This window comes from Topomyia yanbarensis, chromosome 2, assembly GCF_030247195.1.
Source record: "Topomyia yanbarensis strain Yona2022 chromosome 2, ASM3024719v1, whole genome shotgun sequence".
Lineage (NCBI taxonomy): Eukaryota > Metazoa > Arthropoda > Insecta > Diptera > Culicidae > Topomyia > Topomyia yanbarensis.
In genome coordinates this window covers 313,369,575-313,396,425 of record NC_080671.1, presented here as the reverse complement: position 1 = coordinate 313,396,425, position 26,851 = coordinate 313,369,575, and the positions used below count along the sequence as shown (strand labels likewise).

At 38.4% G+C, this 26,851-nt stretch overlaps 1 protein-coding gene across 4 annotated transcripts in view; it reads left to right on the top strand.

Moving 5' to 3' along the window:
- Positions 1 to 26,196, top strand: part of LOC131683594 (protein TANC2) — a 283,296-nt gene extending 257,100 nt beyond the window's left edge. For 3 of the 4 annotated variants that reach the window (XM_058965699.1, XM_058965702.1, XM_058965701.1), the window contains 7 exons: positions 9,779 to 10,070; positions 10,477 to 10,740; positions 21,476 to 21,814; positions 21,877 to 24,300; positions 24,355 to 24,706; positions 24,966 to 25,218; positions 25,288 to 26,196. In XM_058965699.1, coding sequence (XP_058821682.1) covers positions 9,779 to 10,070; positions 10,477 to 10,740; positions 21,476 to 21,814; positions 21,877 to 24,300; positions 24,355 to 24,706; positions 24,966 to 25,218; positions 25,288 to 25,647 — 4,284 coding nt within the window. In that variant the 3' untranslated portion in view covers positions 25,648 to 26,196. The remainder of the gene's footprint in view (positions 1 to 9,778; positions 10,071 to 10,476; positions 10,741 to 21,475; positions 21,815 to 21,876; positions 24,301 to 24,354; positions 24,707 to 24,965; positions 25,219 to 25,287) is intronic. The other variant, XM_058965700.1, reaches the window with a different exon arrangement.
- Positions 26,197 to 26,851: the final 655 nt, after the last annotated feature.

Sequence of the window (26,851 nt, the reverse complement as noted above, 5' to 3'; positions counted from 1 at the left end):
GAATCAGAAGCTACGCTCTATCCGGTATCGCCGAACCGTCCTCGCCAAGTACTGGTTGGCCCTTTGAGTAGGATTTATTGACTATGCGAGTAGATTGCGACAAAACTGGGAGCTAAATGATTCGCGCAACAGGCATCGGTATCGGGAGAACTTCCGACGGGGAATTGAGATGGCTCGCGAAAACAGGAACTAAATGGTTCACAGAAACTGGAGCCAAATGGCTAAAGGAAGTTCATCACTGCGATTGAACGAATAGGTGTTCGGAGCTAAACCGCTCTAATGTATCATTTTGTCTTGAGACTGAATCAGCCTCCCCACGATATAACGCTTCGATGCAGTCTCGTGCTTTTGTTCCACGAGAACCTCACTTTTTTGAAAGAAGAAAAGTGAGGACTGTTAGTAGTGGTTAGGCACAAAAGTGAGTCCCACCTAGGGCCAATGCAGTTTTGAAGCTTTTTTAACCATACTATAAAACATACAGACATTTTCAGATATCCAGAATGTTTTCCAAAAGTCCATAAGTGACATGTTGCAATCCTGTTTCTGTACATTGTTATCAAGCAGGTTCACCTTTGACCGATTTTCATGCCTTGTGTGTACAGTCGGTCCATGTGCCGCCACAACGGAATGAAAACTGTTCAAGCAACCAAAAGTTAATACCTTAATGTACTCTTAAATGTTTACATTAAGTTCTAGAGAACTTTCAAGCTTTTTTGGGAATTTAGAAATTGCACTGTTCGGAAAATTATTTAAAACGAAAACTTTAGCATCCCTTTCCTATGTAAACTTTTGATTGATTCAGTAATGTTTGCTTGAATTTTTCTAGTAAAACAAATAGCTCAACCCCGCTATACGAAATCACCCTGTGGAAACGTCCACCATTGTTCAATCGAAAGAAAATGTAAAAAGAAAAAAAATTGTGTTTATTAAAATAAATATTTATTTTTTGTTTGCCCCCCCCCCTTCAGAAAAAAATTTGTACTTGGACATAATTTTTAAAAAAGATTTGTAATGGCCTAATTGATCTTCGACCAATGCAGATGGGTAAATCTTGGGGACACAAACCCAAGTACATTCAGTGGATCTATACAATAATTATTAGCACTATACTGTTATACAGGTGCCTTGTGTGGTGGCAAAACGGAGAAGTCACAACAATCCAGTTGAACCATCTTCAGTGGATTGTCCTGATGACTATAACTGGTGCGTTCACGACAACACCTACTGCTGTTCCTGATTCCAATGAGCTAAACTACGCGTGGTTATGTTAGTGCGAGATTGAAGTTATATCGGGTAGAAATTGAGGTTTACTCTGATGGAATAATGTTTTGGAGATGTTAGAGAAGAAAAAAAAACTAAATATATTCGAGTACAAATTTAATGCCACAACGTATTTCTGATGGTGTCTATCTCATATATGTAAGCAAGGGGCGGATCCTGAAATAAAATTCGCCTGAATTTAATGAAAGTGAAAAATTTGGTTTGAAAATGAAGAAAATAGAAAAATGTATTGTGTAAGCTCAGTTAACAGAACGGTATGCATTTAGAATTTCTCTACAAGTGGAATATTTCAGAGGAAGTCTGTATCCCCAGGATCCTGGATCTACCCCTGTATGTAAGCATTTACGCCGACCCAGCACACATTCATTGGTTAGACCATACTGTCGAATTCGTTCATTGTGTGCCACGTTCATCGTGTGAGGGACTCTGAACAGAGAAGATAACCCTGGACCCTACTCCTCTAAACCTCGCAAAGGAGTTCGACATTTGCCTGATTCCGCGGATTTCATTTGAAATGACTACTTCGGAGGGAGGTGTGATCTAGCGATTCCGGTTGGAGGGTGGCTTCCGGTTCATTTGTTCCCCGACGACCCTGTGCTGGTAGTTTGTCGCGTTCGGTGCTACTCGGCATAGTCCCCGACGGTGGAGCTAGCCTACCTCGGCGGAGAATGTCTCCCGCAACTGTTGACGGACGCATTATTCTTGGTTCGATACAGTCCGGCAGAATGCCGAGGTCGGTCCAGCGATTCCGGGTGGAGTATTGCGTCCAGCTCACTGGTGCCGATTCAAGCCGGCGATTCGTTACGGACTACTCGGAATAGTCCTCGACGGTGGATCTCTCCTACTCCAACGAAGAGTTCGCCGGCAGTGGATGATATTCCGAAACCGATGCTGCCCGGGCAGATGCCGAGGTCGGCATGAAAATATGAAATTGTTTGTGTGTATGTATGTATGTATGTGTATGCGTGCATTTGTGACAAAAATGTTACCTCTATATCTCAGTAATATCTGGACCGATTTGCACAAACTTAGTATCAAACGAAAGGTACAACCTTCCAATCGGTCGCTATTGATTTTGTTTCTGATCCAACTTGCGGTTCCGGAATTGCGGGTTAAAGAGTGCGGTAACACAGCAAATTTCCATTTTGTTTTTCTAAGATTTTTAGACAGGCGCAGCCGGGGGGCGATGCGGCGAAGAGTAACACCCAAATATCACACCGTCCTCAGACCCACTCCTCGTTTATTCCCATCACCTTCGTGCACTACGCATACCAAAATATGTGGTGGGGATAGTTCGGTTGTGGGTATGTCATCCCTCTCACACACCCACCCCGCATGCCAAAATGATTTAAAATGAAGACAACATTGCTTTAATGCTGCTTAAATTATATTTTTTTTGTTTCAAGTGTTTCAGCGTCGACACGTAGCTCATCAAAACATTTCCACAATTGTATAGAACATAACCAGCCAAGCAATCATAGTTTGGAGATATGTGAAAGGCACAATTGCACCACTAGGTGGATTAAGACAAGTTTTTAACTTCTATATTCAGTAGTTTTAGAAAAAATAAAGCTAAATTCGGGGCAATAATACAAAGCGGAAGCGTTGGAAACTCCTTGTTGGATTTCGAATTACTAAGATTAGAGGCTGTTTGCCTTAGCTTTGTATTAAAGAATTAATAATAATTAAATAATCTCATTTTAAACGCAGTAACAGCTGTCCCAGCAAAGAGACTTCAGAGTCGCACTCTTCCTGAGCCAAGACTGCATATTTTGTGTTGCTTCCTGCAGTTGTCCTGCAATAGAGTGCTTAGAGCGTATTTTAAGGGAACGTTTCATATTATCCGGGCACACATACTCGCGGGAATGGTAATATATCATGGGAACACCCCAAAGTAAGAAGGCTTTTCAACATTTCTAACGCAAGAGTAAATCCTAAAGATTCTCTGCATGCTTGCGCACTGAACCTTTGCCATTCAAAATCTCCGCTCACTTCATAAAGGGGTCCTTGAAACAGCCAACCCTGTGCTGTAGTAGATATACGCCTGACAAACTCGAATCGGTGACCTCTCCGTCGATCTCAACTTTGTGGGCGGGCCTATACACGCGAAAGTCTTTTATAAAATACATATCGACAAATATGTCATTTGTTTGCTTTAGATAGGATGTTACAATGCTAAGCTTATGTGGGCGGATTTCAACGATTTCCGTCTTGGCTGAATATTTTTTCGTCAGTTCTTTCGGAATCTTTAGAATACTTAGCGGATTATCTTTGATTCCAAAGAAGATCAGATAGAGCCCACAGCTGAGTTCAATTTATATGATTTTCAATAGGAAGAATTCGAAGACGTATCTTGTTCTACATTCATTTTAGACAAAGTGAAAACTTTAAGAGTGCAAAGGAAGAGAAATAAATTACAGAAGATATAAGAAAGGGATACACAAGTCAGGCGATAGTAAAGTAAAAATGTGGTCACCTATCTCGATGTATGGCACTAATAGCGACTAATAGCAAATGGTAAAACCGATAGCAAATTGCAAAAAGTTTGTGGAAAAACCATTAACGGCAGCAGATCATGAATAAGCTTTTGCTTTACTCTCACTCTCTTGTACAAAAAGAATGTCGTGATGGCTTTTGGAATGGTAAATACAATCTAAGGACTGGAGGCGGGCATAGCGTAAATAGTTGGTAAAGTGCTTGTACGCAACTCACCTGGATTCGATTCCAAAGATGAATGACTCTAGTGTTAAAACCTCTATAATCGAAAAATTGTCTCAACAGGATCTTGATGTGAAGTATACTGAAAAGATGCTCTGTCTGTTGCTTTCAAACACCTAGCGTCAACTGATTTTTGAAATCTATAGCTTACGATTGGCAGCTGGAATGGACATAAAATAGTCAAACCATTTTTTAGTCATCGGGTTTTTCGGTGTTTTTTACAAGTTTTCAACAAAATTTTAAAGAAACCGGATGATAGGTCAACAAACTAAATCTGTGAGGTGTAAGTAAGCCGTTACAAATGTAGCTTAATATCTTTCAGATCAATAGGAAATACATACATCGATTCGGACTTCAAACCAGATAGTGCTGATCTCAGCCTTGAGTTCCAAGAAATCGAAACCCCTTGAGCATCATGGATTAAAGTTTTAAACCTATAGTTGCCTCAGTCGTGTTGCAATTTGCAAACAATTGTTAAAATATATAGGTTACTACGGTGAGCCTACAAAGCTATAATTTTGTTGAAATGAACACCTAATAGTACCCCAAGTATAGAAGTACGATTGCAAAAGCCGCCAAAGAGCAGAACAACAGTGTGTGTTATTCGAGTTTTTTTCTTCCCTCGCTTCGAACGCATGCAAATGACACGGGAGCTGCATGTTAAGCGTCAAATAATCAGCCAAAGGTGTGAATTAGCTGCGCATAGTTTTCCTATTCCAATCATACCGATTGGATTGGAACAATGAGTTTGGAATTGGTAATTTGGACAGATTTTCCCATTCATTGCTTGCGACAGTGTCGATTCATTCACTTTTCGATTGCAATTTATAGCGATTTATCGGCTTCGGTAGTCTTTGGGATTTACAAAAAAGAATATTTTTACTTGACGAATGGGATAAATCGTTGCTATGCGTTAAACCACTAAATTGTACGTAAACCAATGTAGTCCAAATATGCTCATTCCAGTATCTTCTCGACTGTGAAACCACTATTCTTACGGCCTGTTTCTGATAATTTTCAGGTAAAAATGAACCACACCTAGATACATCGAGTACTGCACGAAACGTGCGTATAAATTATAGCTGCATTTCGTTTGATTGATGTGACACTTGGCTTACCTATGCGCCAACCGTCATCGGATAGTTGATGCTGTATTGCTTCAGACGCTGGTGGTGCTTGATTGATGCAGCCAGATCAAACGGTCGCACCTGATTTAGCATGAAGTCTCCATTTTTGTGCATATGTACGAATGTGCAATCAGAACGAGCAAATTACGCGACTAAGCAATGACATTGAAGGTGCAATTAAATTTAATGTGTTTCTATAATGCTCGCAGGACTGTGCACTTAAGCTATAGCATGCCAACACCTGGGAAAATAGTGTATTTTTGCTGCGTCGATTTTTCATGCTGATTAAAACAAATGAGGTAGTTCATGTGCTATGCAGGATCGATTTGAGTACATTTTATGTAGAATCATTGGGGCGTTTAGGGGAGTCCGGTGCTTGTTGACAATAATTTTAATCTCTTTGATGTAGGTAGATCGAACAAACTAGAACACATTACATTAAAGGGCAGACTGTTGGCTACATCTCAACATTTTGTCGAAGTGTTTGACGCATTGTCTTTATGTTTATAGATATAAAGATGTGACACAGAAATCCCGCTAACAGGTTTCTGGTTTAATAAAAATCTATTGCACATTCTTGCAAGCATAGAACAATTGAAAATAGCAATGATAAAAAATTGCGGCGACAATAAGTAATTTTCAGTTGCAATATTTATCTCGCATTATAGTTTAAAGATTAGTTTAGTTTTGTTTACTGCCATTTGAATTATTTGTTTACTGTTATTTAAATCAATAAAGAATAATCGACTGGATTCAATAACACATAGTTTTTATTCAAACGGAATTCTTGTAATTACAATTCACTGTTGGAGTGATTGATTATTATGATCCTAACAACATGCAACTAAATGAGTGAGTTGGTTGAACTTTCTGTGGTCATGAATCACATAAAAATAAATAATCGTGTTGAACACGAAATATGCATTCACTTCAATATCGCAATCACTAGCCGATGATTAGCAGAAGTGCACTGGCTAATTGTTTCAGTAGTGTAAATACACTACCAAATAACATCACCCTGAGTTTGAACCCCGTTGCTTAGATGCTTGATAACGAATGTAACATCCCACACAGCCCACGAAATACTAATAAGTGTATAATCTGCAGTCGAAATCTGTCCGCCACATAACGGTAGAAACGCTGTATATAACACTACGTTGAGGCAGAATTTAAAAAAGCGCTCCCCGGCCGAAAAGATTTATTTCCGTACACAGGGGCAACATGAATCAGCTGTCACATCGTACGTAATGCATATCGCAAACGGTAGCGCATCGCTGGAATACGGTATAATTTTTCCTCTTCCCTCGTTCAAGCAAAACATGGTATCCTGGCTGACAATCGCCAAAATTGGACGTGACTGGGAAACGAGAAAAGCAACTTTTGGTCAAAACGAGGCATTTTACGGATTCCTCCTCGTATTTCACCGCCAGACTAGTCATATGAGAATTACCTTTTCGACCACGCATTTTGTAGAGTGGCCAACGTGGAACTGTATTTAGGTTTACACCGATGATATAAAATTGAATACGAAAGAACAACATGAATGATTCTTAATCAGATTAAAATTATCAAAATTTTCATTGTACTAGATCTTTAATTATGTCAAAGAAATTTGTTTGATTTTAATCACCAGTATTTTTTTAGTTAATATTGAATGATTCAAACCTTATTTTGAATTTCTATGGTGCAATTTCGGTACTCCTTGGAGGCGACAGAAAAGTTCTGAAGAATTTTTTTATGTATGATTAATAATATAATTATAATACGCACCAGTCTACCCAGCGTAGTCTAGCCTACCTATTTCGGAACTGGGTGCTAGATACTTTGCACGTATTTTTCAGTTTCAAACATTTATGCGGTGAAGCCATCCTAATAAGTATTAAATGTAAGACGACGTTTAATCAGACGAACTTTTACCGGCAGCTCATCTCACAGTTGGATTCCTTGTTTTGCAGAAATTGAAAGCAGGCACTTTTTTCACCTTTCGGGCACACTTACTGAGATACAATCGATCAGGCGTTGTCCATATACAGTATTCTTCAGCCAAAAAATATGGTTAAGGCGTTGGGTTAATTTGGAGACCATAAAATTTCACCTATCAATTTCTGAGGCAACTTTTCCAGAGGACTGGAAAACTACGTTTATCATTCCAATTCACAAAATATGGAAATACTCATAACGTAGATCATTATCGTGGAATTTTCATCCGTAACTGCCTTGCAAAAGTATCAAGGCATAGTACACAACGTTCTGCATCGTGCGCGGCAACTATTCATCTCTGAGTTTTGTAAAACAACGCTCGACAACAACTAATCTTATATGTTACGCAAAATATGTGATGCGCGAATTCGAGAAACAACGACAAGTTGATGCGATTTACGCCAAAACCTCACAAGCGTTCGATAAGGTTCCACACGATCTAGCAATTGAGAAGCTAAGGCGACTTGGATTATCTACGTGGATTACTGGATGGCTACATTCATACCTGTTGGACTGCTACGTGTGTGTTAAGCTGAACACTTCAAACTCAAATTTTTTGACGTAGGACTACGTCTTTGTTTTCGAATAGGGAATGCACGTTGCAAATTCTACAAAAATGGTATGTAACGAAAAGGTCCAATTTTAAACGCATATAATTCAGCCATCTCACGATAAATTTTCAAATTTTTTGCGCATATCGCCCCGAAATACTTCTAAGAATAGATTCCAATAGATAAACCCAAAGATTTTTGATATCATGGCATTAAAAATTTAAATAATGAACAACCTAGTCAAAATATCGCGCATTTATACACAGAAGATAGCGCTTCCCTAGTCCAGCACGACAGATTTGTGTACCTAGCGCGCTACGCTTCTATGAATGACGTCATCATCGACTATTTAAACGGACGGATTTCGCCGAACACGCTCAGTTGCCTGTTGAGCGGCAGGCGAAGCAGATCACTGCGCTGTGTGTTTTCACAGCCAGTGTAGCTGAGTTAGAAGTTACACTGCCTGTGGAGGTACGCTATCCATTGAATGTGACTGAGCTTGTCCGTTCAAACACTATGCTATCTTTTGTGTTGTGCTCGTTTCCAGCACACTTTTATGTATAACACAAAATAGTTTGCGCATGCGAGCTCCATTTTCAAACACGGTTAACATAGTGTCGTGGTATTAGTTGTCTCTTTCGCTCTACCCATCATCATCAGCGTTCATTCATCTTGCTTTGTGCCCTTGGGTTTAATGTTTGAGGCGAATGTGTAGGTAGGTAGATCTAACTTGTTACTAAATTGCACAACGAAAGTTTATTATTTACGATCAATTCATTGATTCATTTGTCCATCACGTGATTCATTTCCACTCAGCCTATAGTATTTTGATTCTACTAATAGGTACATACTACAAAGCCTATTTATGAATAAATATACTGCCACCTGAAAAACCGTTGCAAAAACGCATCTTGTCCATATATAAAATTGTTTTCGATTCTTGTATATTTATAGTTTCGATATATGATTAAGAACACTGCATTCGCTATATTTGTATGCGTACTTTACTGCCCATAAACGCATAAGAGTCCCATGTGGATTTTTGTCGAAAATGAGTTATCCGTTGGATTGTATTCTGTATCACCACTGAATCACACTGCACAAATAAGATTACCGGGTTTGTTCAGAAAATATCAAAAAAAATACCAAAACATGGTTGTCCCATCCATTTGGCTCAATGGATGGGACAATCTTGAACAGCGTTTTTCTCGGCTTGCTGTTTTTCAACATGGGACTCTTATGCTGTTATGGGCAGTTTAGGAAAGTTACAATAATGGCAAAATATAACTAGAATGTGTATACATGAAATGTGATTATATTGTCCAAAATTTGATTTTTCTTCACTGGTCCGGGTTTTTTACCACACACAATCGAAAAGTTTTTACAAGCTAATCTTATGCTATACAGATTTAGCTCCAGATATTAGTTCGGACACAGTTTTCTGTCTTCTTTCTTCAGATCTTCTTAAATAAGTTTAATCGGATTCGATCACCTACTACAAATGAAATGACCTGATAACCAAGAAGGTTTGGTTCAATATGCATTCGATGTTGATTGGTTGTGATTAAATATGTTTTATTTATTATTACTATAAATGTACTAAAAAAATAAATATTTTACATTAAGTAGTATAGTCCTACGTCTACAGCTCGTGCAACCCCATAGGGCTGCCCCTTGTAGTTTGTAATCTAACTTTTGGTGTCCCTCAAAGCAGTATACAGGGGCCGCTCATATACGTACTATTAGTGAATGATCTTTGTCTTTATTTGAAGTGCGGTAATGTATTATATGCTGGCGACCTGAAAATATTCAAAACGATTTACTCTGCTAAAGATTGTACTGATCTATAATTGGATATAGGCCTGTTATCGCGATGGTCTCAGACTACTATTGAACACTGAAGAAGACTATACGTAATAGTTGAAATACTAGTATCTGATTGATAGTGAAAAGCAACAATGTTTCATTATTATTTCTATAGTATAATAAAAACGGAAGACATCTGTCTTAACAGGATTAATTACAATTTACTTATAGATATCACCCGAATACCATCCATATATTACGCTCAATCCAATTGAGATCTATCATTAACGCTCGTTTTTTTTATTTGAATTCTAGACTCCAAGTGATCTCATGTCATCGGATGTGTATAAGCTAAAAGAACGGCCACCAAGATGTCCTTCCGGAACTAGTAAGCCGGAGTCCCATTACGCCAGCATATCTAACACTACTTTTGGACTCGGAATGAAACCCTCGCAAAGAAGTGGACTTAACAGCAGTAGTGAGATTTCATCCAGTGCATGTGCAACCCCACCGCAAAACCGAAGACGTTTGTTTAGTCCGAAGAACCTGCGGAGTCCGTTCGGTTATCGTAGGAATAATAACGCAACCGACAACTCAACGCTGTCTGGTAAGTTTTGTATTATACTTACAATAATTATAGTATAGTGTCCATAGCGAAATAGTTTTCGCGTCATAGACGACTGCTTGTTTCCGGCAGCCCTTAACGCAGCTTCCTAAAGGATAAGAAGTGGAGGGCAATTAAGAGATTAGATCTGATATTTAAATTTCCGTTCTATTCTTCTCGGTTATGTTCCTACTAAGTCATTTCACCTACTTTCCATATTTCGAGAACACTTTCAAAGATGGGATTGGGTCTTGATTCCTGTAACCTGTAATTATGATGATTTATGGCGTTTTTCGGACCTGGGAAATTTATTTTAGCATGCATACAAAAATCCATCATCTTCGAGCGCTTATTTTTTTCCATTTTTGCTATCTTTAAATCTATAAAAACGAAATCACTTTGGAAACAGGCTTAGCGTCTTTATTGAATCCAGCAACCTACCACCGAGCAGCAACCGCAGGAAGCAGCAACTTACGATCACCAGTCGCGTCACCAACTGCAGAAACAGCAACAGCAGCAGCAGCAACGGTCAACAAAAGGCAACGGAACGCTAATGATAGCAATAAATTTCATCGTCTCAGCTTAGGCACCGCGTCGATGGTTTTCGGCAAAATCAAATCCCTGTGGTCAGCGCAAACGTCAACGGCCAACGCTGGACTGAATCAATTAGCAGGCACGGATTGTTCCGAGTTCTTCTGGTTGCTTTGTGTGGATTACATGATTTTTATTTACTTATTTTTGCCCGTTCCGTTTTTGCTTTTTTCTGTTTGGATTAATTGTTTGATATTTGGTTGAGATACTTCTCTTTCGTTGTTTGTCCGTTCGATATTAACTAATTGAACGACCTATATGTGTGTTGAGTGTTTAGATTGGTTTGATCTCTCTTGTTTTTGGTTGCAATGCAGTTTGCATGCTTTTAGAATAGGTAATTCCACTGTAATGAATTTGAACAACCTATTTCAATAATAGAGTAAATTATGTACAACAATACATTTTAACACGATCCCAATAAAATACTGTCTAACAATCTTCCAAATATGAGGTAATTGTCAATTTGATTTATCATCGAAACAATCATTTTATTCAAGAATCAATTTGGTGTTCTGTGAAGCATTCCCAGACGGAACCATGAATATTTTACGAACCGTTGCGGCTATCCCTTCCTTTTCCGTTTAAAAGTCTATTACTTTTTTGGTGCAGTGTATTCTTACTGATTAGTTGTTAATATCAATTGCTCAGCTTATTTCGTTATTTTGAAGTTTAATCGTTGTTTATTGTATCGTTTATCGACTCAGAATTTTATTCTTATCGTTGTTATTATACAGTTTAAAAGTGTCTCATGTTTGCTTTTGTGTTGTGAAAAAATCAGTAAAGGACGGAATCGATTGAAATTCAGCCACTTAACCACCAAAATGTTCCGCCAAACGCAGCTCCATCTATATTTAATTATCTGCATTCTCAGATCGGCACGCATTATGGCTAGTGCATGCGATCACTGCGCGAAGACCTTCAAATCGGACGACGATTTTATCGAACGCATGGTATTTTGCAAAAATGTGGTGCATATGCAATGCGGAAAATAACTTAACAAGCTTGTTCTTGTTCCTGTGGAAAACCCAAAATTATGTTGGATGTGCTACGAATGTGTCAACTTGATGAAATTTGCTTGTTTTCGCGATACCGTTTCTTCTCTTGGGTGTGTTATCGATTCTATCGCTGGGGAAATGGGTGAAGTTTGTGCTGAGCTAAAGGCCAAATTATTCAAAAAATAACCCGAAAACTTCGCGCTTCCAGTGCAACCAAATACCAGTTCCTCTCGACCACTTCAGAAACATCGTCACAAGGATGACCCTGCTCCTATCGATATTGTCGTTGGCGGTCGATAGCCAGTTGATAATAGCAATATTGTTACCGTTCCACCTCCCACACCGTTGCTTTCATTGTATCTTTCCCGTTTTCATCCCAGCGTTAACCAGGAAACTGCGGAAAAATGTCGAAAGAACTAATGTTTCATTTTAGGCCTCTGTGATGGCATTTTGTTTTGAACATAACACTCGGGGAAAATTGACAAACAAGTCAGCCACTATATGAAAGTAAAAGTAGTAGTATTTTCTGCATCTTATGATGTTGTTTGCTCGTTTTTGCTCCTTAACGGGTTATTTAAGGTAGAAGTCACTCTAAAAATATCGCAAAATTTAGTATATCTTTTTAAATACAACAGATAGTTGTATTTAAAAAGAAGGAAGGGAAGGAAGTTACTTTGTTCTGCAAAAATATGTGGCTCGACACCGCAAACAACTTTGTGGAAGATTCCAAGAATGGCTAAAAATGTTATCATGAGAAAACTAATTTTAAGGGGCCTTCCGTGCATAACTGGAAAACTATTACAGTTAGATTTATGGTGTTTTCAACAATTTCTTTTGTAGTAATATTTTCTACAACTTTGCCGAGGACACAAAGTTTCTATCTTAATTAATTCAGGAAATTTGTATATCACTCATAGCTGAATTAATCACTGAACAATATATTCCTGTAGATGCGTAATCGTAAAAGCAAGAACTTCTCCGAACAAATTATATTCCTTAAGTTAACGGCTTAGACGCTATTAATTTTGAGCACAAAAACGACGTTTTAAAACACTGTTCGAAGGTATCGATGAGAAAGGAAAGTGAAAGTTGACGGACAAATTGATCGGCGAGCTAACAAAATGTTATAGGCTGGAGAAACTCAAATTCTGTAGAACATATGCGAAATGCAATCTGGGCTTCCCTCGAACATTGCTTGTCATCGAATGAAAATCCCCAACACTCGAAAGCGTTCACCCGGCGAGAACAGTTGGTGCAAGTGGCGCCAGGTCGAAGCAAAAGGAACTTTAGAAACTTTCGGACATGTCAGGATCCCCGTCGCTCCTTCCATCGTAGAATTATGGAAACCCATCTACGAAAGTCTATCATCTAATGATTTATTAGAAAGATGCTTAGGGGCTCACACCCAAAACAATAATGAGTCTCTGAATAGTGGAATCTGGGCCTTAGTGCCAAAACACTTGCACAAATTCTGGCAGGCAGGTTGCAATGTTGCGACTTATTTGGCAGTCGGCAATCGGCATCTTCAACCAAGTATTTTCAACGATATTACAAACTATGGAGGTAATGGAAATTATCTTGGGGACTGAAGCTGAAAGATGTGCTACTCAACTCGACGGTGAATATATAACTCGTTTTGACCGCAAAATGGATGTCGCGGCAAAACAGGCCTGAATTCAACAGAGGGAACAAAATGTGGACAACCAAGAACATTTTCGTGGTGAGGAAGCTGAGCTCTATGGCCTCGGCATAGCAGATTAACTAGTAAGGTACTACAATCGAGTTATACATCGAGTTATTTCCCGAAAGTAGTGTTTTTAAGCGGTCAAGTAAGATTTTTCATATTCAGAAAACATACCGCTATGTTTTCCCGACAGGGATTTGCAAAATGTCAATTTGTTCCATTTTTATAGCCCCATAATCACCCAAAAAATAACGTAAATATTGGAAATTTTCACAAATCGTTACATAAATTTTACAACAGATAAAAATTAAAAAATGCCTCTCGAGAAAACATAGCCAATGTGACTAAGATTATAAAAAATATGAGTTTTCTGATAACGGATCACCCAATTTGCCACAACTTTACTTAAGCGGGACCCATGCAGTTTCAACATTAATGTCATCAATAAAGTTTCAAGGTCGTGAAATATTTTTATTTTCGTCTTCAAAAGTAAAATTGAACAGTCAAAACATGTATCTTCAAAATAAAATGCCGGTTTTAATCCACCTAGTGGGGCAATTATGCCTTTCTCATTTAACTACACTACACAACTAGAAAAAATCGTGTAAATTTACGTCTCCTGACCCTGACATATACAAGCATCAAAAATGATTTACTTTTAAGTTTGATTTTAATTTTGCATGACGTTGAGTTTCGCAAATCACGTAATTTTACTCCATATATAGCGTTTGTTAAAATTAAACGGAGCACAGTTATATTTCATCATTTCGGGAATTCCTGTTTGTTAAATTTTGTCATGTCTGCAATTACGTCATCGCTAAAATTCATATTTTTTGGTGTGTATGATTCATTAGCTGACACTTAAAAATATTTACATCTCGCAAGATGTAACATAAAAGGAGCGAGCGTCACAATTCACTTGAAATTACATTCAAGATCAAGTAAAAATATGCGTCGCTCACAATTTTCCAGATTCTTCTGCCGAGTTTTACATCAAAAGAAACACATTATTTTTACATGCCAAAGCATGTAAAATTCTATTATGAAATAGACAAATACGTCGCAATATTTTTTATATTATATGTAATTTTCAGTTTTTCTACGTGTGTGGTTTAGTTCAATAAAATTGTGGAAATGTCTATTACATTCTTATTATACTTAGCATGTATCCCACGACTACCACGAAAGTAGACGATGACTCACTTTAAATAAAAAAGTATAGCACTTAATTAGCTTAATCAGCAAGAGTTCAATCTTACCTTCATGTGATTATATTTTGAAATGGTGGAATTATTGCGGTATACGAGGTGGATGAAGGAAATGCGGGTATGATGGTGGTCCAAGGAGTGATGAAAGAGTGGTGTAAGGGGCTAGGGAAGGGGGGTGGTGGCGATGCAATACTCAACTGCATATTTTGCCTTCCATTTGAGACTTGGTTTGAGAAAACGGTTCAGTCATCACTAAAGAACCGATGTGACTTTAATTGTGGAATATGCCCGGAATCCGGGACTTCCGGAATCGTCAATAGTGGACAATATATTCAAAGAATGTTTGATTGGCAATCAGTGATCTAGACGTGCGTATCGAAGTAATTTGGTGGCCATTTCAATAGTTTTTAGCCTGAGGTATTTTTATTGTACCGCTTTATATCGGAAATTCCAGTGTAACCTTACTAACCAACCTGTATCTCCGGAATCAAGATTCACAACCGAATGAAATTCAGCAGCAGGTATTATTGTATCTTTCATTTGAAATCAAGTTTGTAAAAATCGGTGGAGAATTCGCTGGGGAATAGATGTGATATTAGCTTAGGAACTTGGCGAGTTCCCCGGGGACATAGGTGGTCAATATGGTCAAAACTACTTTGATTGATCATTAGTGATCTAGACCCGCAAATCCAAGTAATGTTGGACCCTTTTTGATATTTATTACATCTTTCGGACATGATGGTGTTACCAGTTTATATAGGAATTTGCTGTGTGACCGGTTTAGCCATCTCTGAGACAATTGTGTGAGTTTAAATGACACACACACATACATACACACACAGACATTTTCCGATCTCAACGAACTGAATCGAATGGTATATGATACTCGACCCTCGGTTAAAAAGTTGATTTTTTCAGTGATTGCATAGCCTTTCTCTATATGAGAAAGGCAAAAGAGGTTCAAAATCCATTTAGTAGATGCTTCGCAATTTATTCCGAAAAAGTGCTCAATTTTGGGCCTCGCGATTAGAAGACCCCCTTAAAAACCTTCAGCATAAAAACCGACAAACTATTTGAGACGTTTTCTTCAATGGACAACTTTGATTGTAACGATATACCGAATTTCCTTCATAAAGTTTTCATACTGGAGGTTCATCTTTGTCGACTTTTTGGGTGACAACTTTTCAAGCTTCTTCTGCTGAAGGAATCAGTCCGATTTTTACTTTCTAATATATTTGTTCCGTACTTGCGACTTTTTGGTCGCTTTATTGTATGTTAGCTTTGCCAACACAGAAAAAAATATTTTGTGATTTTAAATTTACTTTCATGCATATATTTGGATCATGAATGGAAATGTAAAATTAAGTTCCACCACAAATACACACCACTTGTGCTTTCTTCAACGAATTTAATTTATTTTACACGTTGACTGAAAATTACAGCTTCATTAAACGAGATACCAATGCACTTTAGTGTAATTTTACTTCAGTATTGCTGTAAAATAAGTGACACGTAATATCACACGATCGAAAGTGTAAAATCATATGCTTTTTGATGCTCCCATTGAGTGCATCGAATTCAACTTAATTTTCAATCAAATTTTTGATTCAAGCTATGTATGTTTACATTCGTATTGATTTACATGCCGTTTAAATTTCATTATTTTTTGTGTGAACGGCCCAGCTCACAGTGGCACCTGTTCATACAAAGTTGTGACAAAATCATAAAAATTGGTTTATGTGGCTAAAAATTGGGGTTTTAACTAATTTTGGGTTGCTGAATCCATTTCTGATATAAGTTTTGAAATTCCATAATTATTTTTTTCGATCACATTTGTGCAAACCCATTTGAAGGCGTTGGTCGTTAAAGGGTTAATATACACGTTAACAATCGTAGCCAACCACATCGGATAGCAGAAATGGTTGACAAAACTAGTAAAAATCACCGATTTTTAAGTAATAAGATGTTGTTTGGGCAACCAATTTGTAAGAAGATTTATGAGCTACAGGGCATCTCCGTATGGGTATTTTCAAAAACATAGATGGAACATCTTCGGCGCAAAAATGCGCAAGATGACCCCTATATATCTTAAAACTAGACTAAATTTTGAGTCAGATTCATGATAAGTGACCCGTGGGAGATCGTCTCAAAAATTGGAAGACTTATAAAGATAAATTACCATGACATTAAATTTCTCAATTGATTTTTCTTGATGCAGAACAAAAAGCAAGTCATTTCTGCGCAAACAGCTTGCATCTATAGTTTAGAATATTAATTCTTCTTTCCAACGAATTCAAAACTACTCCAATCGGCCATGTAGTTCTTGAGATATCGCCATTTGAAGTTCGTAGGTACGAACAATTCTAATGAATTAAATTGAACAGAAATCCTCGACATCACTTGCTTCAACGGCATGTTAATTTTAATCCGATTATCGTAAAATTGTGGAGATAATTTTATTAAAGCTTGAAGAAAAATAAAATAAATATTTGCAACAGATTAACACAAGTGCCACTGTGCAGCTGGCACATCCGTAGTCAGACGGTCTCCCGCGGTAAACATATCGAACAGACCGTTCTGTTTAAAGTTACCTTGTCCTCGCAGTTCTAGCGTAACATTCGTTTAGTTTGGCTTTGAGAACTACATAATCTAACGTGATCTTGGGAAAACAAAATAGATACATTTAATTTAATTGATTCATACCTTCCCAATATTATAAATAAAGAAAATCATGTTCCTAACTGCTACCTGAACAGTTGTTCAAAAAATACACAAACGATTCACAGTGAAAAAAATGCAATTTATTTTTAGAACGAAAGACTTAATTTGGCTTTTAATTTTCTCCGTTGATAAATGTTTTGTTCTCTAAAATGTAAGAGCGCATTGTTGCGTAATTAATGTTTTGGTATCTGATTCTTGGTTTTGTGCTTTGTACCCACTTGAAAGCCGCTCGACCTGGACTCTGGCAAGTGGTCGTATTTCATTCGGGGATGGTTTTTGTTCTCACGAGCCAAGCTGGCAGCATAAAGAAATCGGCCAGTCAGCGTTACATTAAAAAGAGTAAATTATTACCAATTTTCTGCCCCGAAAGACTTTAGAATTCTTTCAACCACTTCGACTACCTTCGCATTGCCAATCCAGCAAATGAGCGAATGCTTTCATGTAACCAACATTATGCAGGTATGATGCGACCAGCCTCTTCGCCACTCACGAACTGAGCAAGCAAGCAGGGGTTATAAAACGTTTTAAACGTTCGACCAACTTAGCAGCATCATTTTCGCAAAGAGTACGAGCGTCTCGGCGAAGCGAATAGCAATTTGCGATCGCGGTGCATCGATCAATAAGCGTCGACTTCGATTTCCAGACGGTCTGCTGTTTGTTCGAGTAAGTTTATCGCATGCTGAAATGCTGACTCATCATAAAATGCAGACGCAATTTTTTGAAATCGAACCGTCTGGGATGCATCTTGATAATGCAGGTCACAGTGGAGAAATGCGCTAGTAACATCTCCTGCATCCACGGTTGATAGTATATAGATAATACAAACTTGTGGTTTGGAAATTTGTACGAGTTTGTATGTACTGTTTTTTTGTTAAAACTCTTCTAAGTTGTGAACATAGTTATTGTTCTGGAAGTCTTACAATCTAATAACAAAAGTAGAAAATCGATTTTCAAATGTGTTCAAATTAATTTTATATGTTTGTAATAGTATTCATACTATACAATTAGTATAGTATGTTTAATTTTGGAAATTATTTTCCATATTGAAACGAATTGATTGACATCTCATTATGGGGCTTCAGAAATGACTATTTTGTTTTAAGGATCAAATAATATATGTTCGACCAATTTTGGAACGTTCAATTCATTAGTGGGTTACTTGATATGAAAACAGCGTTTTCTTTCAAAACAAACATTTTGAGCATTTTACTGGAATGTTCAGTTACATTCACTAATCAACAAGACGGTTAACATTTTTTTTTGTGCAGGTGTGTTTTAAGTTACTTAGACTGCTTATTTCAAATCTTGAATAAAAATAATTCCAGAACCCTTTTTTCGCGTATATGTTTCATTTAAAATGGTCTTATTTTATTTGAATAATATCGCATAACATTAAGCTTTATCAGTGCTATACAAATTCGGATCAAAATAGTCTCAGCAAATGACTAGAACTCAACTGTGTTTACTCAATTTGACGGTTATTGCGTAAGTTAGCAAGAAATAGTTACAGAAACATATTATGATATATTTCAGTTGAAAATATTTACTGATGTTTAAACATTCTAAATACCTTTACCATCTAAAAAACTATACATCCCATTCGGTTCCTTAGTCTTGATCACTAGTAGAACCCTTGTAGATCATGCTTTCAATGCTATTTGAAAGTTGTGCATGTATTCGTGTCATTATTCTAGCTATAAAGTGATTATTCAAATTAAATATCAGCAATAGCCATGCGTCTCCATTCATAGTTTTTCAAAATTTTGATTGCTTATCGCAAGTTTTCGCAAAACTAGCAAAAACTCATTTTAAAGAGTAAATTAAAAGCTTTCGAATGAGTATAGTGTGATCGCGGGCATTCACGGGCGTCGTTGTTGTTATCGCATTAGAAGTTCGAATTCAATAAAAAATCATGACAAACAGTTATCTAAACACTAACTAAACTAACTAGTGACTTATTTTTGGCGATTTTACTATGTAATTTTATCACACGGATACTTTTGGTGAAGTAATGCAATGCATAAAATCAACCGTTTCTTTGAAAAACGAAAATAACCGTAGTTGTTCCTATGGTCAAATAAGGCAAAAACACTTGAGTTATGCCCTTCAAAAAGCTGTCAAAAATTTATTTTACGTTCAAATCACCTAAAATCTCGCGAAAATGTCTCTGATGGCTTCATATATGGACTTAAGTCCGGGCTCGTCCCACTATGCGCCGGGTCAAAAGCAATCGACTCCATATTTTGCACAGTTACTTGGGACCCCAAATGGAACCAAAAAAGTGATGTGCTGAAAAATGATCATTTTGCCCCACCCTAGTAGGTACAATACAAAACAATACAATACGAGAGTTAAAACATAAAAATTATAAACTAGTGAAAAGTATAACAAACAAAAAATCTAACTCAATACAATATACAAAATTATAGAAAATAAGAAAGTAGTAAAAAATCCTATTCTAGGCGAATAAAAAACTCCTTAATAATCGGTTCTTGGAGGTAGTCGATGAAACGTTGAAATCGAGATCCGTTAAATGTGGCAGACATGAAGCGAATAAGATCATGACCACCATACAAAGAGTTCCTATGCTCCAACAGCAAAAAGTTTCGTTCACGTACACGGAAAAATAAAACAACCCTCAGAATAAGTTATTTTAACTTAAATTTAGGTAGTTTTGAGTTTTGCGTCGCTTTCGCACTTATTAATGTTGTCAAAAACAAACAGAAAGAGATGCGACTCAGTCGAGGCCTTCTATGGAATAAGGTACTTTGAGTTGTTTGAGGTATACTCAATATTAAGTAGATTCAACTTAAATTTAAGCATATTAACTCAAGGTTGAGTATAAAAAACCTGTCAATGAGTTGTGATCTTTGCCGCGGTTAAAGAGAAACTACCTTCAACACGGTTTACCTAATTTTACCTTATTCCACGATACCCCGAGATTGAGTCCATGTAGCACACGTTCGGGTGCATATATGTGGAGTAGACTCAATAGCTCCGGAGAAATTGCCTCACCTAGAAGTATGGCGAAAGATTAACCCTAAAAAAAGCTAAAATTGTAACTTCAATGAAGTCAAAAGCCTCTTTTTTGTCGCTTTATCAGTGAGAGAATCGAAAGCCTGAAAACGCTCGGTCATTTGTATTTTAAATTTCAAGTTCATTAAAACTAGAGAACTGTAACTAGTCGGGCCTATGAGACCCCTTGCCTTTTTGAGGGTTTATAGGGTATTGCTACGACAGGTATCTCAGTGCGTAACGATCGAATTTCCTTTGTATTGCTTCTAGTCCTGTTACTCTTCTTAATTGGAACACCATACTATGGAGTCAGATTCCAGAATCGAGTATAGTATAGATCAGAGGATCAAGCGTGATGAGAAGGTGCAGCCAGCGCTAAAGCGGAAAACAACACACTAGGACGCCGAAAAGTATTTGACCACCATGGACATCGTCATGAGAAAGTGGAAGTCGAGGCCGCCCGTGTCGGAAGCGCAAGCGCCCACACAAAAGCAGGTGCTTGTCAAAGATTTCTTCCCTGCGAAGTGCAACAGCACAACCACGGATGATGCGACGTACACATTACGCGAAGCAGTCGCTGGAGAACATGGAGCATTTGAATATATCAATGATCTTCACAAACGCTCCCCCTCGACGTGCCCCCCAAGTGCACCTATTGAAAATTCTGGGGGAACCTGGAGCAAAGTATCCACACCACTCTTTTCACTCGTGCCTGAACCACGAATTTGGACGACTTTAACTTATCATCGAACGCGAATTCTAGCTTCTAGTGGCAGGAAACTGTCCCTATCATATCAAATATACATACATACTTCCCGAAGAATTTGTCGCAGTGGAAAAGTATTTGCAACAGAAAATTTTCCGAATCTATAAAACTCTTAGAGAGCACGTTGTGAAAATCACTTCTTTAATTCATGACTTTTTAGACTTGATGCTCAGTCGAATTCAACATCAAACTGGAAGGCTGACCGATAATGAGGTTAAGAAAGGTCTGCTAATTAAAATAAGTCAACATAAATAACTCGCTTAATGTTTTCCAAACAAACCAGCAATTTTAAGAATGTAGACTGTATTATTAGTAAAGAAAGTATATTTATAACATTTTCATTTATTTTTGTGCATGTTCCATGTTGTTATACATACTTTATTATTTAGAAGACAGAAAGGTCTACAACTCTTGTAACTTTTTCACAGATGACGAAGGTGGAAACGTAAAACCTATATTGCTCAACTCGAAATCAAAGTCATCCCAAGATGAGCTGCAGCTGCGGCTCGGATTCTTCCTTGAGAATAATCCACGCCGAAACATGCGCGTCCCAGTTCAATCCTGCAGTTCGCTCACCTCGACCAACACAAGCCCAGTCTCAACGCTGACGGGATCCTCCGAAGCGGATGTCTCTCGAACGTTGCAACTACAAGAGCCCAATCACTACAACGTTGGATGTGATTCCATCGGTTCCATGATGTCCGTTTCTATATCGGAGCAAAGCAATGCCTCGTCGAGTCCGCTGAGTAGGAGACATTCAGTTACTAGTAAGTAGATGCTTAATCGTGTACTCGTGAGTCAATATAACAAGAAACATTTCTTTTTGTAGCGTCTCAAAGTGGTGGGAATGTGGATGACCTAACACTATTCAAAACTCGAAAAACTACAGTACGAAGATCTGCCCGGTCCGGGCATATCAAGGGACCAATAGATCCAAAAATTCGCTTTGCACAGTACCGCCAACAGCAACAACTGACGCTGAAACCGCTCTTCTTCGAAGTGCCTAACCAAGAACCCGACCCATTGTTCGTCGGTCGCCACTGGCTAGTACGAGAACTTGCCAATGCGGTTCAGTCGACTGATTCACCGGGAATCCTATTAAGTGGTAATCTCGGAACGGGGAAAACAGCGCTTCTGTTACAGCTAGTAGAATACTCCTGTTTCGGAAGACGCAAAGAAATGCCAATTCAAGAAAATGATGGAATCTACTGTCAGATTAACGTAGCGCACGACCGATTGCGTAGTTTGGCCTCACACGTGGTAGCTTATCACTTTTGTCAAGCAGACAACAATTCCACCTGCCTTATACCAGATTTTATTCATTCTTTGGCAGCTCAGCTATGCCAAGCGCCTCAACTCTCTGCCTATCATGAATTTTTGCTAGGAGAGCAAGCGCTTCAGAATGTACTAAGCGTCAAGGAATGTATTGCTGATCCAGAACGAGCTATGATTATGGGTATACTGGAGCCCCTTTCTGCGTTGCGCAGGGTTGGCAAAATTGCTCCGAAAAATTGCGTCATTCTCATCGATGCTTTGTGTGAAGCGGAGTATCACCGACCAGATCATGGTGATACTATAGCATCATTCTTGCAAAAAATGACTGAACATTTTCCTTCGTGGCTCAAGGTGATTGCTACCATTCGTACACAAATGCTGGAGTTTACCAAAGGATTGGCCTACACAAAAATGAGCCTCGATAGCTGGAATAGCAATGAAAGTTTACAAAAGGACATTCTCGAGTACATCACATTCCGCATAAATCAGAGTTCCAGCATTCAGCATAACATTGCTGGCGGCAAAGAGATCATCAATACAAGTTTACATTTCAAATTCGCTCAGTACTTGCTCACATTAACAAAAGGTTCCTTTCTTTACGCCAAACTAACGCTGGATCTAATCGAGCGTGGCAGCTTGGTGATTAAATCGAGCAGCTTCAAGGTGCTCCCAGTATCACTGGCTCAAATCTTTCTACTTAACTTCAACCTGCGATTTCCCACCGCAACTGCCTATGATAGGATCTCAAGTATACTGAGCGTTTGCCTGGCGGCTCTATATCCATTAACGTTGGCTGAGATTTTCTACTCAGTCAACGTCTTGATTGTGGAAGGCGAAGGAGGCGAGCATATTGACCGAGACGAGTTTCTATGCAGATTCAAAACACTCACCGGATTTCTAATTAAACGGATCGATAATACGTACATGTTCTTCCATCCATCCTTTAGGGAATGGTTAATCAAACGAGATGATGGGGAAAGTTCCAAGTTTCTTTGTGATCTCAGAAATGGACATGCCGGAATAGCATTGCGGTACTCAAGGCTACAAGTTCCTCTTGATCCTGAACAGGCTCTGGAACTTGGACATCATATCTTGAAAGCTCATCTCTACCGTTCTGCACCACAGCACCAATCGCCGAGAGATCTGCAAGCATTCTGGGTAGCTTCGGTGACGTCCTGTGTATCGTCTGCTCTTTGCACGTTAAGGAATGTATACAACCCTAATATCAAAGTGTCAAGACTGCTACTCCTTGCCGGTGCATCACCTGATCATGCAACAAGTTTTCTCGGAAACGCACCTATTCTTTGTATAGCCGCCCATGAAGGAATAGTACCAATGGTGAGCCTACTATTGGAATTTGGAGCCAATGTTGAAAAAGTCAACAGTCAGGGGTGTACTCCGCTAATTTTAGCTTCTGCCAAGGGACATTGCGATGTAGTTCGACAGTTGGTCGCCGCTGGCAGTGCTTTAGGGCAGACAGATACCTCTCAACGCTGTGCTCTGGTTCACGCCGCCGTAACCGGAAAACTCAAAGTGGTAAAGTACCTCGTCGCATGTGACTGGAATGCCAGGCCTGATAGCAGCGACGTGACGCTGGAACAAGCAGCTCAACAAGCACTAATAGCAGCTTCTGGACACGGTAATACGGAAATTGTCGAGGATTTCCTAGATATGGGTGAAGTACATATCAATCGGTTGGACATCATTACTGGAGAAACTGCCCTCACCACTGCATGTGCAAATGGGCACACAGAAACGGTTTCGATTTTGCTTAGCCGGGGAGCTGCAACAGACATGAGAAATAGAAAAGATCAGTCACCACTATTGATATCTGTCAAAGAAGGGCATTGGGCAATCGTCGAACGATTACTGCAGAATCAAACCGATGTTGAACAGACAGATTACAATGGAAAAACTGCGCTAATGGTTGCCGCTGAAGAGGGACATGTTGGTATTATAGAACTATTGCTCAACAGAGGTAAACCAATCATTGACCTGAATTTATAAACAACTAATCTCTCTGTATTATTAGGGGCTATGCTAAGCACGCAGGACAAGGATGGTTTAACGGCACTCAGCTGGGCATGTCTCCGAGGAAAACAGCAAGCTGCCAAGTGCCTATTGGAACGAAATGCAGATAGACAGCATGCTGATAGTACGGGACGAACACCGTTGGATTTAGCAGCGTACCAAGGATCGGCAGCGTTGGTACAAATGTTGCTCGACCATGGTGCACAAATTGAACACGTAGACGTCAACGGGATGCGTCCTCTGGACCGTGCAATAGCATGCCGAAATGTTCAGGTGGTACAAGTATTTCTGAAACGCGGAGCAAAACTGGGTCCCGCTACCTGGGCAATGGCCAATGGCAAATCAGAAATAATGTAAGTATTGTAAGAAATCCTTGCCTTGTTACTTATGGTCCTTGCTTCTGGAAATTAATGTATGTTGACTTCAAGTTTCGCTGTGAATTTTTTGAACAATCATCTGGCTCAATGCAACCGTTCTATTTATCTCTTGCCACGTTGGTCAATTTTGCATTATTCTAACTATCCATCCAAGCCAATGGAAATTCCAGATATTGTTTTGAACCAACCAGTAAGAGTATAGGAGTTTTCCACCTCATTTTATTCATTTTTTCAGGCTCATACTTTTGAATAAACTGCTAGAGGACGGAAATACTTTGTATCGTAAGAACCGTCTGCAAGAAGCTTCCCATCGCTACCAATACGCACTGAAGAAAATTCCCGCAACACACACCGTGAGCAATAATGGCAATACTCCTGAAACGATTTGTGCTGCCGATGCTAACAACAACTCTGCCAATAGCGCAACGTTTCAACAGTTAAAGTTCAATTTTTTACTGAACCTTTCCCGTTGCAAGAGGAAAATGGATGTAAGTTTTAATCATATTCTATGAAATATTTTGACAATGTCATTCTTACGATAAATGTATTTTAAATAGGATGCAGCAGAAGCTATCGAACTAGCGGCGCAAGCAATTGAAATCAAACCGAACGCTTATGATGGATACTATGCTCGTTCCAAAGCACTCATGGAACATGGAAAATATGGAGAGGCACTTAGGGATGCAGGCGTTGCGTTGACGAAATCACATTCAGCATCACTGGAAATACGCGAGACGTTAACACGGCTGCACAGTGATCTAAAGAAGCGACACATGCATGCAATGACCGACATCAACAATTCGGGACTTATGAGTGGAGTAGGACTAGTGGACGGAACTGGTAGTAGTACAAGATCTAGCTCCGTCCACAGTAGCCGATCAATCGCTGAGTCCATGGATATAATCACGGACTTATAAATGTATGTTTTGTAGACAATAAGCAATAAGGAATATGGTAAACAAAAACGTAAAACCGAAAAAGACTAAAGCAAACGATCATTCGCAATGCAATATGCGCCTTAATAGTGCTGTAGCTTCCTCTAGGATAATGTTTTCAGTTAAATTCTCTTAAACGACTACTTGAATGCACTGAAAGTGCAGCTTACTACAGTAACGAGTAATTCCTTAGAACAAAAAAATAGTGTGCAACATGTTTAGAATAGTTGCAAATATTTAAAACCGTTTTTAAACTTAAATATTAAACTTCACTTAAATTATTCACATGTTCTCGGCGACCTCAAAGTTCGTTGCATATTTCGTATGCGAACAATGCATTTTTTTCTGTAAATAAATCAAACGATTTTCAACATCTTATATGCAGTAGATTATGATTATTACTATTTATCATGCATGTTAACACAACTTTAAAGGCAATTTCAAGTTTCCGATAACTTCTAGTTTAGAGGTAAATTATTTTTGTGTAAATGATTTTTTGACTGTATCAGAAAAACTCCAGAATAAAACTTAATAAACCATTGAAAAATCAAGTTTTCTTTCTAAACCGCAATTTGTTTTAATATTATTATTATTTATAAAGGTGTTAACCGCAAGGGTCGTTCGCCTTTGGCAATTTGTTTTCTCTGTGAATATACACCACACATGTTTCGGAAATTTCTAAAACCTCGACACGGTTCCATGCAATTCCAAAATCAAAATGAACGAACAGTTTCACTGGCTTGTTCTCCATATGAGCGACCGAAAACAAAAGTCGCAAGGATAGAACATGTTTCGCAAAACCCGTTTTAATAATATTAAAATATAAAAATCGGAAATAAACTTCAAGCATAAAAATCGGACAGAAATTCTTCAGCATAAGAATGTCTTGAAAAGTTTTCACCCATAAAACTCGGCAAGGATGAACCTCCAGTATAAAAATCGTTTTAAAATAAATAAATCGTTCGTAGGAGCATCCATATATCTTGATGTTCAAGATTAAAAGTCGGCAAAAACTATTTTGTAAGAATCGGATATATTTTTTCCGGTTCTTTTACTGAAGGTTTTTTTTATCCGACTCTTACAAAGAAATGTCCCGGTCCGATTTTTATGCTTGAAGTTTATATCCGGTTTTTATATTCTAATATATTTGAAACGGGTTTTACGAAGCATGTTCTGTCCTTGCGAC